The following is a 17,969-nucleotide window of genomic DNA, read 5'->3' on the forward strand; positions in this document are numbered from 1 at the left end:
TGAGTGTTGAAGAAACCATTTTGCTGGCTGGCTCTCATACATATGCTGTGGAGTTTGTTTACATAATAAGCCAATTTATCTTTTGCCATTACGCCACAGGGACAGATTGTCGTCGGCTGCAGGAGTAACAGTTTAGTTTCGTTTTTTCCCATATCATGAATATTTTTGAAGCGGATCAGATTGTAAATTGATCGGTATTCAATCTCAACTTTAATGTTTCTCGGAAACACATCAGTGGGGGGTGTTTTCTAGTGTTTACAGGAAATTAAGGGAAATTTTTGCCAAGTTCATTGCTTTCGCATTTGAAAATTTTGCCACCTTTTTTAAATCGCTAATTGAAATCCAAGTGGAATTTTTCTAGTCTATATGACCCAAAGGTGCGAGGATCATTCTTTATATGTTTTTATCGATAAAAGAATTGCTCAAATTGCATTTGAAACTGATAAACTAAAAACGGTTTTTGAGATAAGTAGAGCTCATATTGGACTACTTGAATCCACTGGAAACGGTTTTTGTTTACTTTATCTTTTATACCCTTTTCACATGTTGGTGCTGAATTGTTCTAGCTATATGAAACATCAAAAATAAAAATAATTACTCAAAACAACTCAACAACCCTACTTCCATTTTCTTGTTTTCATCGTATCTTAATAGAAAAAATAAGCAAATCGCCGCCCTTTAAAGTTAAAGAATCAAAAAAATAGTTTTCTTATGTTCAAGAGATCCTTCATTCTAGGAGACTTTATGCTTACCTCATTCTTAAAATTAAGTAAAATCTATAGATGAAAGGACTATTTTTTGCCCATCAGAAAAGGGTTAGGCTTAATATTAGGCACGATATCCAAACAAACTGGTAAATTGTGCCTCAAAGTTCATGTCATCACTTTTCAATTAGCTTAGCTTAGTTTGATTGACTACTCACTTCCACTTTAAATCCTTGAAAACGAAATACCATAAAAAATCTTTAAAATCAATCATTCTTCATAATATTGATTTTACTTTTAAAGATAGGAATTATTATTTAACTAAATATACTTTGAGCGAAGAAGAATAGTACCACTATGTGTTTTGCTTATTAAAATATGAATGAAATCACCAAATTGTTCACCACAATTTGTTTTGAATTGTTTAACGGATAAATCAAGCATACGTTAACTTTTTTGGACGTAGCAATTGGCGTTGAGGACCAAAAATGTGAAAAAATGGGTGCGAAATAAGAATAGTATCTATCACTTATGTTTTTCAACAAAAACAAGAATATTCCTAAAAATTTGCTGCGTAAAAGTGAATAATAATACTTCTACGAATTATTTGAATAGATAACTGCATTTTAAAGAGTTTTCTAGAATTTCAAAGGTTTTCAAAGGTTTTAAAAGGGGGTTTTAAGAGATGCTCTTCTAGAACTAAGGTATATGATATTTGAGCTGTAATTCTTTATCAAGTTACTTACTTTCTTCATTAAAATGACGTGAAATGATGAAACAAACATTCTGGGTTTATTTTGAATTAGAAAAAAAACAGGTTGGAATTAAAAAACTTAGATTTATGTCAGTGAACCACACTTTCTCCAATTTCAAGTCGTAGATAGCAGCACTATCTTGCAATAAAAACCAAATTTAGTCTCAATATTGATTTTCCAGGTTCATTTAGGCCCATATTCATCATTGTGAGGTAGTTTTCCAAAACAGTTTTGTTGGAGTTCACGCTGCGAAAGCTTTTCTAAATTTGCAAAAAATCACCAGCACAAGAATATAACACCGCCAGAATTCCTGCTCATTTCAACCTCCAATTCAATTGCTAATCATACCAATATTACTGCTAGTCGTCTGGTCTATCAAGCTCCATCGGAAAATACAACATTATTCTGATTATCGGCCCAAGAAATTCACTTCAAATCGGTAATGGTTTTTTTCTTCATACCTACCTAAAATTTTTGCATAAAATTTAGTTGTGACTATTTTGCATTGAAATTGATGCCTTAAGTCCATGTTCGCAATTATTTCGGCAGGCATGACTCAGTTGAACGAATTCCACATCGCCAATGGCTTAGGCCATCAAGTCTCTTTAGGACCGATATGTTTACAGACACAAATAAACAACATATGCTCCTTGAGCAATATAAAGTAAACTAGCAAGACTATCAGCCAACAAGCATAGAGCAACTATTAACAAGGCGATCAATAGAAGTGAACAGAAAGTTATTATTATTAAGTACTAAGAAGCAATATAGACGAATCTCGACGCTAGTTAAGACTAAAAAAGAAACATTATGATGTTAAGTTTGATTGCAATAATTTGTTCATTATGTCGCAAAACGCTGAAATGCTAAAATTTATTTTGTTACATCTTTTCTGAACCTTCAAAAATTAAAATTCAGCCTTGTAGATATATGTCTTCAGCCTTTTGTCTAGTAGCAGAAATTGTTATTAGAGTTCAAGCATATGATAACTTTAATAAAAATTAATTGTTTAAAGGTTTTTGTCCATAGTTGAAATTAAAATCAGTTCTCATTTGTTTTCAGTATACAGATTCACACCGAAATTTAGCGAACAGCCTCCCTATTTCTATTCCAACGTGTTGTCAATCAGTGCATTCCCAAACAGGTTAATTTTGTGCTCAATCAGCATCTTTTATGTTTTGCATGATTAGATGTTATAGCACTGGAGAGGAAGAGTTATGATATGAGAATGTATCGTATCCTATTCAGCAGCTCCTTGAAAATCACAATCAACAAATGAAGACATTAATCAGACTTCGGTTGGGCTTTCCCAATCCTTGGTCATAGATTATTCTAGGCACCCGATTCCTGTTGGTTGGTTCACTGGCGGAGGCGAAGAAGATGTAGTGGAAACATCCGATGGGGATGAAAGAGAACAACCAAGGAATCTCATTGATGGGTCTTTGCTCGCAAGATCGATCCGACAGACTATAGAACGGGTACCATAATGCCATCAATCGCAAACGCAAACAAACGTATTGAGCAAGCACTGATGTGGATCGGAAAAAGGCAACGTGAGATTGAGTGCCACCAGGGTTATTTCAACCTTTTTTTTGGTTCGATTGATTCTTTCATTCTTTAGAAAGAAAGATAAGTTAAGAAACTAAGTTTTTTATTGAATTGAAATGAAAAAAAATTTCAACTTAAAAATTTAAGGACAATCAAAATATCATTCTTTTTATTCTTATACCAACCTCTTCAAGAAAGTCAAGATGATAAATCATCATTCAAAAACTTCACCAAGTGAAAGTTGTTAAAACTGGATTCATCACTACCCTGTTTATATCAACGAAATTTGGTCAAACGGAACAAACTAAACAGTTTGGCTTGCAACCCCTAGCCTTTGGTCGAGCAGATTTCCTAATCATATCATTAATCCTTCTTTGGTCGGCCTTTTTCATATTCACTCTTGATGTTGGAAACCCATTTGTCTTCTGTTGTTTGTTCACCAACTTTGACCAGAGAAATGTTTGGAATTTCTTTTTGGAAATGATGATTTACCAACTGGAAAGAGCACAGAACGACTGCAATTGGTCCATCCGGAAGGTGTAGTACTGGTGCCCATGATAGGATTCACCTCATAATCTTCTAAATTATGTAAAGGAAACACTTTTGGTGCCAGTGTGGATACAATTTGATTAAACTTTATACTGCTGCGGCTGAAATCTGGGGCAAATATGCAACCCTCAAGTGGGTGGTTGGATGGCTCTTGTTTTGAATGAACAACAAGGTCGTACCATGCATATATGGCGCTTAGGATGGAATGTGCGATTCACTCTCACTCACACGACCTTCTTCTAAACAAGAGCACTCAATTAATAAACGGCTCTGGAATCTCTATTCAATATGTCATTCGTCCTGGATGGCGTGGCATTTCAGCTCGTTCGTATATAAATTCCACCATGTCCCTTCGGAGGCCTGGAGCTGCTCACATGCCATTCGATTGCACAGAAATAGCGCCAATTCGATCATTGCCACCCCCATTGGATTGGACGGTGGACAACTGGACTTGACAGCTTGGTCCAGCTTGAATGCTGTGTGTTGTCAATGTGAATTGGAAAACGATGATGAATTTCCCCTGCTTCTCGCTCTATCTCTCTCTGCACTGCAGGGGATAATCTGATCCGAACAGCTTCGATAATGGGGGGATGTGACGTGGGGAACGTCAGCACATGTGTGTGTGCTCACGGGTAATTGAAAACCCATTGAAAGACAAATGTTTATTCTGCGAAATTAAGCTGAGAAAGGACTCCCAGCACTTGTACACCGTACAGTTAATAATTTCCTGGATCTGACGCCATCTAAAATGTGGAATAATTGATAAGGACTGTTATCCGTTATGTTCTTTCTAGCGATGAGATTCATTATTTTTCCATTGACTTATTAAAAGATCTTATTCGAAATCTATTCCCTTGATCTTATGGAATCTTATGGAAAAACTATGTATGTTCTGGAAATGTACGTCGGCAAGCTCTTAAACTTTTTAGAACTTCAATTGTTTTAGTCGAAGGAGTGTTCACAGAAAAAAATGAACACTAATTTTCTTTAATAAAGTAATGGAATATACACCCATAGAAGAGGTTGCCAAAATTCAATGCCAATTTAGCGAATCTCTGTGCCGAAAATGCACTGAAAAGAGTACTATTCCTAAGATGATATGTTTAAACTAAACACTGCTGGCATTGGGACTCGAGCTCCCAAGCAAAATGATTCATGACCACTACATTCAAGCGAACCTAGAAAAACATTTTATGAGACTTTCATCCTGTATATTGGATAATTCATCCCAGGAACAAGAAAATAAAAAAACAACAGTGCCTTAGAGAAGTAGAATCGAACTCACAACACCATTTTTGTATCCTCTCGCCAATCCGACATCTTAACCAGTGGGGATATTTTTCATAGGCTTTCTGCCATCGATCAATCACTATTCTATTCTTTTCTATTTTGTCCAGCTTGATCCGTTTTCCTCTACCGATCAAACACTAAAAAACGCTCAACGGTGGCTTCCTGGCGTTTGGCCTCCTTTCAAGGTAGTCCTTTGTCTTCTGAAGAAAATGGTTCGCTGGCTGCCTGGTATTGGCCGGTATTTATTTCAATCCTCCTTCGTCTTGTGATAGGATAGAGAGGGAGGTGAAAACGTTTTTATTCGACGCGACTCGAATCATCCCCGGTCGCGTTCTGTTCTTATGCCAATGGTACTAAGATATTGATTTCTCACGGTTGGCATAGAGGCTGAATTTTGGGTGTATGAATAAGCTCAAATTTACGAAACGATTTCAGATTGTTAAATAGCTGGTTTTTTCCGTAATACACTTGATAAAACAGACGATGAAGCCCGCAGTTTTTAAAAATTGTTCGTGCATGCAGAAGGTGTTTCTGATAACGTTTAATATTTATGTACTCATTACTTAGGTGCAAGGCTTCTAAGCTAAGGTTGCCAGAATTTTTCTCGCACGTCTCCAGGCCGGACAAACCTGGACTATTTTATCTAAAAACCTGACAAAACACGGGCAATCGATTTCAAAATTTTCAATCCTAAGTCCGGGCAATATCCGGGAAAATTTGGTCAAAACCAGGGAATAACTCAACAAAAATCAAGAAGAAAAACATTTCAACCATTTTTTACCATCGAAATACATAAGCAGGTTTTAAGTCATATTTTTTATTCCAGAAAACGGTTCTGGGTTGTTTTGATAAAACTTGTTCAAAAATTTCGTTTTTGTATAATATAAAATACTCATGAAGAAACCAATTCCAGCTTGAATTTGATTTTGTTTTCCTTGTTCTTCTTAATGCTTCAATTCATAAGGGTTTTGATAAATTACACAAGACCATCAAATAACTTAAAAATAGGTAATATTCATTTAACAAAAAATTCGACAGTTTGTTGACAAAACTTCAAATCATTACATTTTTTTAATAAAAGTTTTCAATTCATTGTCAATTTTTCCTAAGACCGCAAGTTATTGATTTATGTGAAAAAAATATAGAGAAGTTTTCTATTTGTTTACTTTTTTTTCATTTCAAATAAGAGAATTTCAACGATATTTTGAAGAAGTGAATTTCTAATATTTTTAGAAGCAAAAAGCAAATCATTCTGCAGGCTCCAATAAATAAGTCAAATTAAATAAAACCTTATTCGAACCTTCTTTAGTAATGTCAGAAATATTTTTCTATGATATATTTCCAATTTTTATAATTGTAGAATTTTATTTTTAAGATCATTCATCTTCATCATGATCAAAATATTTTTCCTTCTTTGATTAAATTCCGAATCAGATTTTTTCCTTCATGTACGTTTGTTAGTTAATCAGTTATTATTGAGTAACTTTCAAACTCTTTATCCTGAATACTAGAGGCAATAAACAAAATCTATTTATTTTTGTTTTTTAATTCTGATTTTTTTTAATCTTTAAATTTTAATAAGAAAAATTCAGCTTCTACCCTTTGTCCTTATCAGGACCCATTATTTCAATATACATTTGAAAGTAACGTTTCACTTGTTTTAAAATCATTTTTTTTTTTTCGAATCGATCATAATTTTTAAGTTAATCTATGGAAAGTGTCAAAAATGGTTACAAGCATCTTTAAAGCTAAATTTCAACGCTTTTTAAAGTGCCTATTTTAATGTTTACAATAAACGTTTAATTCCTTTTTTTCTATTTCTATCAGTTTCTCATTGATCATTTGAGAAAAGACCTATTTTTCAACCTGAACTTTGTCTCTACATGCATTCAATGATGAATTGTTCAGAAAAAGGAACATAATTACGAATAAATATTAATGCGACCCCCTTATGGAGCTGTGCTTCGCACGGGCCTGTTGGTATTGTGATGTTGGTTCTAATAGCTAAAAATTAAGTTGCTTTAGGATGAACAGTCGTATTTTTCATAGATTTTCATATTAATTTCACATCCCAAAATTGGAAGCTTCAAAATTCCGTGTTACCCATCGCTCGACCGCTCAATTTTTTTGCAATTAAATATTTTTCCGCATTTTCATTCGGTACATTGAGTCATTTCGCGCGTCAGAAGGATTATATACATCTTTGTATTGCATCATTCGTACATGCATCTGTTGATTTTGTTTTTTGATATAACATAATGAACTTTAGTTTTAATCCATTAATTTTTAATACAAGCGTACATTTTCATTATTGAGTATTCATGACTCATGAGGCTTAACCTTTGAATATGTGTGGAATTCGTTCTTATCAGGAAGCATTTTTTTTTAATCAGTAGACTAATATTATCCAATCAACACTATCGAAAAAAATTTGTTTTTTAACAAAACCTTATGTATGTTCTGGAAATGCTCAAAATCTAAAAGAAACCATTCTGCTGCGTCTTCAAGAGCAAAGAATAACGTGATAATTTTAATTTGTTTGCATTTATACTTTGTGCATCCGACTACGCTTTCTCTTAATCATAATCATCTTTATTGATTGAAGAATCCCTGCGCTGCTGCCGGTCTACTGGTGGTTGGCTGATGCCTTATGTAAATTATTCCCCAAATGGTTTTGTGAAATTTCCAATTATAATTAATGCCTCACAGATTACGGGTTTGTTCGATTCGTTCCCGTGTGGTTTCAAACCCGTTTTTTTGTGTGTATTCTTCAAGGATGGTCTGACGCCATACCTGGGATCCTGGGCGGTTGAAAGCTGGAAGAAAGGACCGGGAGAGTTGTTATTCTACCCAGATTTTCCGACATTATGCCGAGCCGAGAGAAAAAGAAACGATGAAAGCGTGCGAAAACCGTTTTGTTTGCAGAAACTCACCGGAGCGGCTTTCCACCTCGTCCCAATTTTCTGCTTTCCATCCACAACGTGCCTTAAAGTTTTCAGTTGTAGGCATTCAGTTTACCTTTTGTAAAAAGAACCCAACGGGAATCATTAAAGCTGTACATCCGTTAAAATAACTTGAGAGATAAAAAAAATACTGTGTTTCTAATTGTCTTTTAAACCTGATATTGAAAAAAAATTTTAAAATTTCATTCAATTCTTCTCGGCAATGAACGAAAAATATGCCTTAGGTTTTATCCTCATTGGAAATTTTCTTGTTTGCCTCTGAAAAATAAAGTGCCTCGTTTTTCCACTATTCGGAAAAGGCTTTGATTCAACATTAGTGCAAATAAAATTCGAAGTAAACAATAAAAGAACTACTCATCATCGAGCCCCATTAGGAAGGTGGTTTTAGTATTGTATTGTTTCGCTGCGCAATTTTGAAGCACCACCTGGTTGGCTGTTTGCCAAAAGAATCGGACCGAGGCGCGCATGTTGAAAAGTTCCCTCTTTCATACCTTTGGAGTGCTGCTGCATCTAAAGCAAATAGAAAAGTCTTTTACGAATAGCTGGAATCGTTGTTCCCGGAATGCTCCCTGATACGGCAAGAACACCATGAACCAAAAGTGGGTTTATTCCCTCAATCATTGTTCTCATGAATTTCTGATTGAAACAGCGATCTCTGGATGTACATTAGAAGAGATGGAAGATTTAGAAAGGGAGGAAAAAAGACGTGGGAATACCCGGTAACTATGAGATTGGCAAAGAAATAAGGAATTTATGATCACCCAAAGCCATTTGTTTCACGAAATGCTCGTTTACGATAGAGAAGAGCCATTCATTATGAATCAACCCATAATATAGTGGGCAAATACAGTCCTCAAAGAAGATTCATCTGTTTATTCTCAAAAACTTTATTCTGGGTAAAACGTTGCTTGAAACAATTTTGTCTTTAGTTCTTTGAAAATGAAGGTATTTGATTATATCTCTTAAGTACCATCACCTACTTTTTCATAAACTACCTACCTACATTTATAAACTCATACCCAGTGAAATATGAACACTACAATACTGTAACTAATCTTTTTACTTTTTATCTTTCTATTGCAGAGCGAGTCCTGGAGACATCGTATCATGGGCTTATCAAAGAAAACGAAACATTCGTTGAAATCACGCCTCTGATTAAAGTCGATGAAACAAAAATCTGCGGCTTCCACATAATCAAGAAAAATAAAGAAATCCCGTTCCAGGTGAGTTGACATTTTTCAATTTATAAAAAAAATAATCAAAATATAATACAGAAACAAGATAATTAATTTTGAAACTACTTTGGTTTATACGTTTTAATTTCTGAAGGCTGCCGTAACGTTTAAAAGATACCCAATCATTCCATTTAGTTTTGTAGATGAAATCAGTGGATTTGAACTGTTTTTTTTTCTCTTTTCAAAGCAAAATACGCTCGGAATACATCTATCATGAAATTGATATAGGTTTCAGGAGAACATAATTTTTGTCGGTGTCATATTTTTCCTCGTAAAACTCACGCCTGCGGGTGAGCTGGCAAATTTAGTTGTAGTAAAAGCGGACTGACGGGCGACTAAATATTGATTAGGCGGAGTGAAAGGAAACAGCCCCCGGATAATAGTGTCCCTGTGTATATAGCGATGATGTTGAACACCAGTCATTTATTTTATCTCGCACAAAGCATTTCCGGTCCTGACTGGCAAATTTGTATCTTTCTCCTTTTCGGGTTCGCTCGGTCCCATCATCTAAGGGGGGCAAACGCGGACGAAAAAGATGACAATACGAAGAAGGAGACGCCCAGCCGCAAGCGAGAAATGAAACAATTTAACTTTTTAAGCCTTTTCATAATTTGGTTTTATTAGGGGTATTATGCTCCGAGTCCTACTTTTGATGCCGAGGATAAGCAGAATGAGTTGCCAGAATTGGATGGATTCCAAACAGCTCCACCTCGAAATAAAAACACCAACCTTTGACACTTTTATTTGATGATCTGATTGATATCCGTAAAACAGGTCTTGTTGGGAACGATCAGACTGATGAGTTTTCTGTTAAGCTTCCACCTTATTAAAATTTTTCGCTTCTTTGTGGAGACAAGTTGAGGTAGTCTCTGTTAAGAATGGAAAATGGTTCTTCTATTCTGCCTGTGTTAGGGTGTGTTAAATTGGCCCTTTTAAACTTCAAAATGCCTGGGGTTGCATAAGCTTATGTTATGTACATGGATTTTGAGTTCTGTATGAGCAAATTCTTTGGCTTTAACTTAAACAGATTTTTTCGATGTGTTTCGATCACCGTTAGATTATATTTTAGGATTTTTGGTTGATATTGTTCGGTGAAAAAAATGACTATATGGTTTGTTCTTTTACGTTTCGATTTTCTATTACTTTTTAATCATCTTCAGATCGAAAATATTTTTTTTTTAAATTAATTAAACTAATTAAAGGGTGATATGGTTAAAATTTGGTCAACATCAACTTGACGTATTTCTTTCAATTTTGCATTTAAAAAATCTGAACACCCCTCATTTTGAAGGTGTTTGTGTGTGTAGAATGTTGCTCCTATTTTGATTTTGGAATTCACTCTTCAGTTGTCAAAATGCCGTCCAAGGAAGAAGAACAGCGTATCAAAATTTTGCTCGCGCATTGCGAAAATCCGAGCTACTCGCACGCAAAGCTGACAAAATCGCTAAAAGTTGCCAAATCAACCGTTACAAATGTAATTAAAGTGTTTGGGGTACGTTTGTCGACAGCTAGGAAGTCGGGGGGAAATCGAAAACCGGAAGTCGCTGAGACGACAAAGAGAGTTGCCGGTAGTTTCAAGCGAAACCCTAACCTCTCTCTCCGAGATGCCGCAAATAAGCTGGGTGTATCGTCTACAACCGTGCATCGAGCCAAAAAATGAGCCGGACTATCGACTTACAAGAAGGTAGTGACTCTAAATCGCGATGATAAACAAAATACGACGGCCAAAGCACGATCCCGGAGGCTGTACACGACGATGCTGACGAAGTTTGACTGCGTGGTAATGGACGACGAAACCTACAGCAAAGCCGACTACAAGCAGCTTCCGGGACAGGAGTTTTATACGGCAAAAGCAAGGGGAAAGGTAGCAGATATTTTTAAGCACATGAGACTGTCTAAGTTCGCGAAGAAATATCTGGCTTGGCAAGCCATCTGTACCTGTGGCTTGAAAAGCAGCATTTTCATAGCTTCCGGGACTGTCAACCAAGAAATTTACGTGAAAGAGTGTTTGAATAAACGTCTGCTGCCTTTCCTGAAGAAACACGGTTGTTCCGTACTGTTTTGGCCGGATTTGGCATCTTGCCATTACGGTAAAAAGGCCATGGAGTGGTACGCCGCCAACAACGTGCAGGTGGTTCCCAAGGACAAGAACCCTCCCAACACGCCAGAGCTCCGCCCAATTGAGAAATACTGGGCTATTGTGAAGTGGAATCTAAAGAAGACCAAAAAAACTGCTAAGGACGAGCAGCAGTTCCAGACAAACTGGCTTTCTGCGGCGAAGAAGGTGGACAAGGTGGCTGTACAAAATCTGATGGCAGGGGTTAAGCGTAAAGCCCGGCAATTCGGATTTGGAAAAGCGGAAGCCTAACTGAATATTTTTCCTGAATTTTATACTAATTAAACTTGAAAAAGAAATTTAATTAGATTTTATAAATAATCGATTTCACCGATTTACACGCGTTTTCCCTTGCCCTTGACCTAATTTTGACCGTATCACCCTTTATAAAATGAATACAATACTGCTCGTACACTAATTTCTATTCCCCTATCTATCCGCATAAGGCCACAGAAATATACTGATCTCGATCAGCTGTTGGCGCAGTGTTTCTTGGTGGTGGTTTTGCTGGTTTGCGTTTCACTCTGATTCCAGCCAGATTCAGATTCCGGCAACGTTACACGATTTGTCTATGTATCGTGTGACCAACACTTTTAAAAAAGTGGTCGTGAATCTCGTTTTTAAGCTTTTTTCCTCAGATTTAAGCTTTTATTTGCCTTGAGAGCATAGGAGACGAAAGCTTAAATCTGAGGAAAAAAGCTTTAATCTGTCAAAAAGAGGGGAAATCTGAGAGATGTACTCCACTCGGTTTGAATAACATTGCCGGGGTCTGACGACGGACTGCTATAAAAACTTCGAGAATGCTGGGTGAAACGCAAACCAGCAAAACCACCACCAAGAAACACTGCGCCAACAGCTGATCGAGATCAGTCTATTTCTGTGACCCCATACGGATAGATAGGGGAATAGAAATTAGTGTACGAGCAGTATTGTAATTCATTTTATAATTAGTTAAATTAATTTTTTTTAAATATTTTATTGTAGATCTGAAAATAATTGAAAAGTAATAGTAAATCGCAACGTAAAAGAACAAAGCATATAGTCATATTTCACCGAACAATTTCAACAAAAAATCCTAAAATTTAACAGATTTTGGAAAACTATCGTTTCAATACAATACATCCAATATTATCGTTACAAAAGGTAAAAATTTAAAATTAATGATTTATAGCCTTAGCTTTTATTTTAATAAATCAATTGAAAAAAAAAACCTTAAACCACATTTGGAACATTTTTTGGAAATTAAAAAAAAGAATAAATCCAATAATTTTGAAATTCGTAAAATGTCAATTTGACCATTTAAAATAAATGAATCAAATAATTGTTTATGTTTGAAATTTTAATAGCGCATTTAAAGGCCATTTTCGTGATAGAGTAGCTTGAAGCGGGTTAAAATTACGCACTGAACTTGAAATGCTGCTCAATTCAAATCAAAAACATGTACATAAATGTTTTGCAGAAAATCTAGTCCATTGTGTGGTTAACAGGAAAAATATTTCTCTTCATTGACATACATTCACAACAACAACAAAAATGCAACATTAAAGCTATAAAACAGTCCTTCTTATCCGTTTAACTTTCATCGGTCCCAGATTGTCATTACCCCTTAAAGTTCTGGGCGTGTCGATTCAACATTCCTGACTAAACCGCTGTTTGTTTCATGCTTCCCAATCAATCTGTACAAAACTTATAGTTTTGGGAACCTTGAAACGTAAGTGAAATATGGTTCTCAGACAAGATTCACCAACAATCATTTTTATTGCGTTGAATATTTATAATCAAAGAAAAATAATTCAAAAATATGCTTCGGAAAAAGATCACCTTGAGTATTTCATTCAAAATAAATCCAATTAGTGCATAATTAAACTGAATTAGGAGCTTAATTCGCACATATTATTTATATTTTTTAACTTCTTCAAGATTGTGATCAGAAAAAGAAGCATCGCTGGATTTTTAAATACCGTTAACTGGCGATCACTTTTTTAATTCATTTTCGAATATTTGGAAGCGGTTGTTTTTTTTTAACACTAAAAAGTATTAAAATACTTACTGAAGTAAGAAGTATAAAGCATGATCATTGATAGCAGAATATACAAATGACATAAGTGGCTATAACTAAATGTTTGTTACAAAACCAGACTTCATGTTTCGGGGTAACTTTGATCACTATGGTATTAACGTACAATGAAGGGCAAAATAAAGTGTCCAAATTATTTTTTTTATCATTTCTTTTATTTTTCTGGTTAAAATTCACCGAAAACACGTCGTAATCATTTTTGAAATATTGTGTATTATGTTCTTTTTAATTTTTGTTTATGTTGCGCTGGTAAAAAAGAAAGTTTTTCTGATAGAAAAAAAACAATTCATATCCCAAAAAAAATGGGTAAAATAAAGTGTCCAACTAAAAAATCAATATAATTTCGATAGGTTTCCATCGCGAGGCCCCTCCAATTTGTTTGTTTTGTGTATTTTGACGTTTCATAAACAACTGGCTTGGCTCTGGAGTATTCAAACAGGTGTCTACATTCGAATAAGTTGTAAAATATGGAGAACGCATAAATTTCTGGTTCCATTCCGTTGTCCATCCGGAAACTGTTGTTCGTGATGTGAATAACGGTCAAACGCACCGGGAAGTGGCCAAGAACTACGAAATCAGCAAGACAGCGGTATCAAAAATCATGAAGAAGATGAAAACGTTCGGATCGGAAATGGATCGCCCAGGAAGAGGACTAAAGCCCAAGACAGATGCCAGAACGGACAAGAAAATCATTCTTGAAGTGAAGAAAAACGCAATAATAACGATCCGGCAGATACAGGAAGAGCTCCAATTTTCGGTATTGCGTTGTACTGTCCATGCAAAGGAGTACCATAGAAATATCGCAGTGAGAAGGCCTTTCATCAGTCAGGTGAACAAGGATATGCGGCTCAAGTTCGTCAATGAACACGCCGATAAACGGCTCGAGTATTGGAAAACATTTTTGTGAGCCGACGAATACAAATTCGAACTATTCAACCGGAAGAAGCGGGATCATATGTGGCGCAAGTCGGGTGAGGAGCTCCAAGATCGCCATATCCAAGGAACAGTCAAGCATCCCTCATCAAGACGGGCCTCGGAGAGCGCTTCGTTTTATAGCAGAATAACGATCCGAAGCATACGGCCAATCTGATGAAGTCATTTTCCCGTTTCTGCCGCATCAAACCCCTTGAATGGCCCCCACAAAGTCCTGATCTGAACCGCATCGAAAATCTGTGAGCCATCCTCGATGCTCTGATTGATAAGAATGGTGTGACAAATTAAAAATACTTGTTTTGATGCCATGGAGCATGCGTGGGAGGAACTCGACCCGCAACACTTGCACAACCTTGTTGAAAGTATACCGAAGCACTTGTAGGAGGTGTTGAAGGCCGAAGGAGGCCATACCCATTATTAAATTCTTGTTTGCCTTCAGTTTGAGTCAATTTGAAGCTGTATCGATCTGGACACTTTATTTTGCCCCTGTTTTTTTTTTGGAATATTAACTGTTTTTTCTATCAGAAAAACTTTTTTTTTTAACAGCGCAACATTAACAAAAATTGAAAAGAACATAACAAACATTATTTAAAAAATGATTACGATGCGTTTTCGTTGAATTTTAACCAAAAAAAATAAAAGAAATTGAAAAAAAAATAATTTGGAAACTTTATTTTGCCCCTCACTGTATTTCAACGTTTTCAAAATTATTGGTTTCATTTGATGCCAATTAGCACTGAAGGCTTAAAATATCAATAACAGTAAATTTTTGTTTGTACTCAATTGAATTATTCAACTTTTCTTTTAAAAATAAATATACTCAAAAGATGGACAATGTTGTTGCATACATTTAGGGTAAAAAATTATAAACATTTCTCAATATTTTGCGGCCTCTAAACTGCCCTTCCAAGCAAGATTGTCCCATGTGAAAAAACGAGCAAGTGAGAAAAACGCGATTGAAATTCTAGGTATATTTTCAGTAGTTCTCCCAAACTTCAACTTCGCCGACATTTTTTTCGTATTACACAGTTCAAGTTAATCATTTTACAATGTTTTCTGCCAAAAAAATACACTTCTAACAACAAACGGAAAAAAGCCAAAAATGCTCTGTGTGACACTTTTGCGTAGAATCAGATCACATACCAATGCTAGTTCTACGAAAAACTGTCACGCGGCTAAACTGTTTCTATCATTTTAAAAGATTGTATAGTTTCTATTTTTTCCCAAAAAATTAAGTTGAACCGTAATTTGATGAATGCGTTCCTCCTTGTTTATAAAAAAAATAGTTGAGTATCGATCCTGTAAGTAGTGCCTACCGGAAAGTGCTGGTAAAAATTTCTCTAAGTAAATCACTCAAAGCTCTTTACTTATCACTCGTTTAAACTTATCTTAAGAAATTTGTTTGATAAAATTGGCATTTTTCATAGAATTTTCAGTAATGTGACATTCTTGCGTAGAAATATCAACATAGAGACAACCACCTTGATGAAAATTTCGTATAAGTTCAGAACAAAGTTTACTTGTTTGTGTTTTTAATCGAAAGTTAACACTAAACGAGATCGTTTCCAGTAAAAAAGTGAAAATGACCCAGAAGTCACATGGGACAGTTTTGCTTGGAACGGCAGTAAAGCAAATGAAATTTTACCTTCATGCAATTTCCTAGGTCCTCCCACTGTTCCTATGTTCTTTTTTTTTTATTGAAACCTAACTATTTGATAGAGTTTCAAGCCATTTGTTCTATACAGGCTTTCTCATAGAAAATGTCCGGTTTTTTAAATATCCAAAAATTATCATAGAATGAGCTTAAAAATAACTCTAAAACCATACCTATACAAAGGAAAAAAGTTAAGCTTTCATCAAGGCCGGATTAAAGGGGGGGCAAAAGGGGCAATTGCCCCGGGCCCCCCGGCTCAAGGGGGCCCCCCGAGGAAGAAAAAAAATATAACATTACTTTAAGCCTTAGAAATCTAGTCAAACAAGGAATGAAACGAGAAAATTTGAGTGATTACGTAAAATATAACAAGTAAAGAGGCTCAGTGAAATAAAATCTCTTAAAATTCAACTATAATATAGGTTAAGGGGGCCCCTAAGAATAAGAATTGCAGATTTTTTCCCATTTTTTTATTGATTGGGTAAATAAGAACAACTTTTTTTAAAACCGAGCAAAATTTGGGCATTTGAAGCCCTCAGAGCCAAAGGGGTAAAAATGACAAAAGGGTCGTTTTTGAGTTAATGAAAGGTAACAATGATTTTTCATATTTTTAACTATATTTGATGAATTTTCTGGATTTTTAGAATATTATTCACATACTTGTACATTCGAAAGAAAAATACATTTTTTTCAAAAATATATGGAAAATGGCCAAACACAACAATTTAAAAGCGTGTTTTCTCGAAATAAGCTTTTATGTACTTAAACCAAATCCAGCGATTATTCGGGAAGAAAAGTCTATAACAAAGTGACCAATACCAAACATCTTAAATTTTCGAAACTTGTCAACAGATCATAGTTTGCTTCACTCGTCCGGTGAAAATTCTGAAAATCAAGAAAATATTCTAGGAGTAACAAGCGAATCAATCATTATTTTTTGAATATGATATATTTTTTAACATTTAAAAAAAATATTTTAACGACTGCTTACGAGGGTTAGAATAAAAATAAAAATGAACAATCTATAACGCTCACTTTATAAGCATGCAAAAGTAAAAGTATGAAATATGCTAAATTATTGTTAGCTTATCGATCATCATTGAAATCAGCACTTTTATTTTAAAATGATCCTCTTCTTAATCGGAAACTAGCATGTTATTTTCTTATAGATCAATATAAAATTATTTTTATTATAACAACATACTAATGGTTGAATTTCAAATTTCATTGAGTGATTCTCTTGATATGAATATGATCTCAATCTTATCTTCTTCAAGACTTATGACTCTGCCACGAGGTCAGCTGTACAGACAACTTATGATTCTGTGTTTTAAGCATTCTGCCATATATAAAAGAACTATTTGACAAAAGTTTCTGTTATTTATTCAATATTTTTTTATATTGAGAATCTTATTCTTTATACAAAATTGTAAACCATCCACATTACTATTTCAATTTCAAACACATTGCATAAAAACGATTTTTTAAGATATGATATGAAAACACTTGAATTTAAATTAAAAAACTTTGCAATTTCTGCTTTGCTCCTGATTGCAGCCTTGTTTCTTAATTTCGAATTAGAAATTCATTTGTTATGTATTTCTCAAATCTTTAATTTGAGATGCAGAATTGTGGTTCTGAAAGAGATCCGATTTTAGGTTTCAAAATTTTCTCTTGAACTCTTTATCTGTATCTCTATGGATTTGAATTTATTTCCATTAATTTTTTTAATTGTTATTTCTAAATCTAAGATCTGAATGTTATTTTCCTATTATCATGATGCTGCTTATCTGCTTTCGACGATCTGCGATGGATCATGAAAAGAAAAACATGTTACTATCTGTTTTTGATGTTTATTAAATCAAAGATTTTTGGGAGATTATAGTTATTAAATAAATTGGAATGAATTTTAGCTGTTATCAGAATTTGCATGTGATGTATTGACGATTATTGTTTGAAGACACCATATAATTGTTGACAATGCAATATACTTAGCTTGCCAGATTTCTGTTTGACAAAAAAAAAATTAAATAACTCTACTCCAGTCTTTTGTTTAGTTTTGCAAGTTATTTGAATAAATCTGGCAAAATCATGTTTTCTATAGGACATATGAAAAAAAAATTCACAGGGGCCCCCCGAGAAAAATTG

At 34.7% G+C, this 17,969-nt stretch overlaps 1 protein-coding gene across 4 annotated transcripts in view; it reads left to right on the forward strand.

The window, feature by feature from the left end:
- The window catches only part of LOC129757490 (calsyntenin-1), a 218,922-nt gene that overhangs the window by 106,543 nt on the left and 94,410 nt on the right, over nt 1–17,969 (forward strand). For all 4 annotated transcript variants that reach the window (XM_055754749.1, XM_055754752.1, XM_055754750.1 and 1 more), the window contains exon 3: nt 8,893–9,032. In XM_055754749.1, coding sequence (XP_055610724.1) covers nt 8,893–9,032 — 140 coding nt within the window. The remainder of the gene's footprint in view (nt 1–8,892; nt 9,033–17,969) is intronic.

Source organism: Uranotaenia lowii, chromosome 3 (genome assembly GCF_029784155.1).
Source record: "Uranotaenia lowii strain MFRU-FL chromosome 3, ASM2978415v1, whole genome shotgun sequence".
NCBI classification, from domain to species: Eukaryota; Metazoa; Arthropoda; class Insecta; order Diptera; family Culicidae; genus Uranotaenia; species Uranotaenia lowii.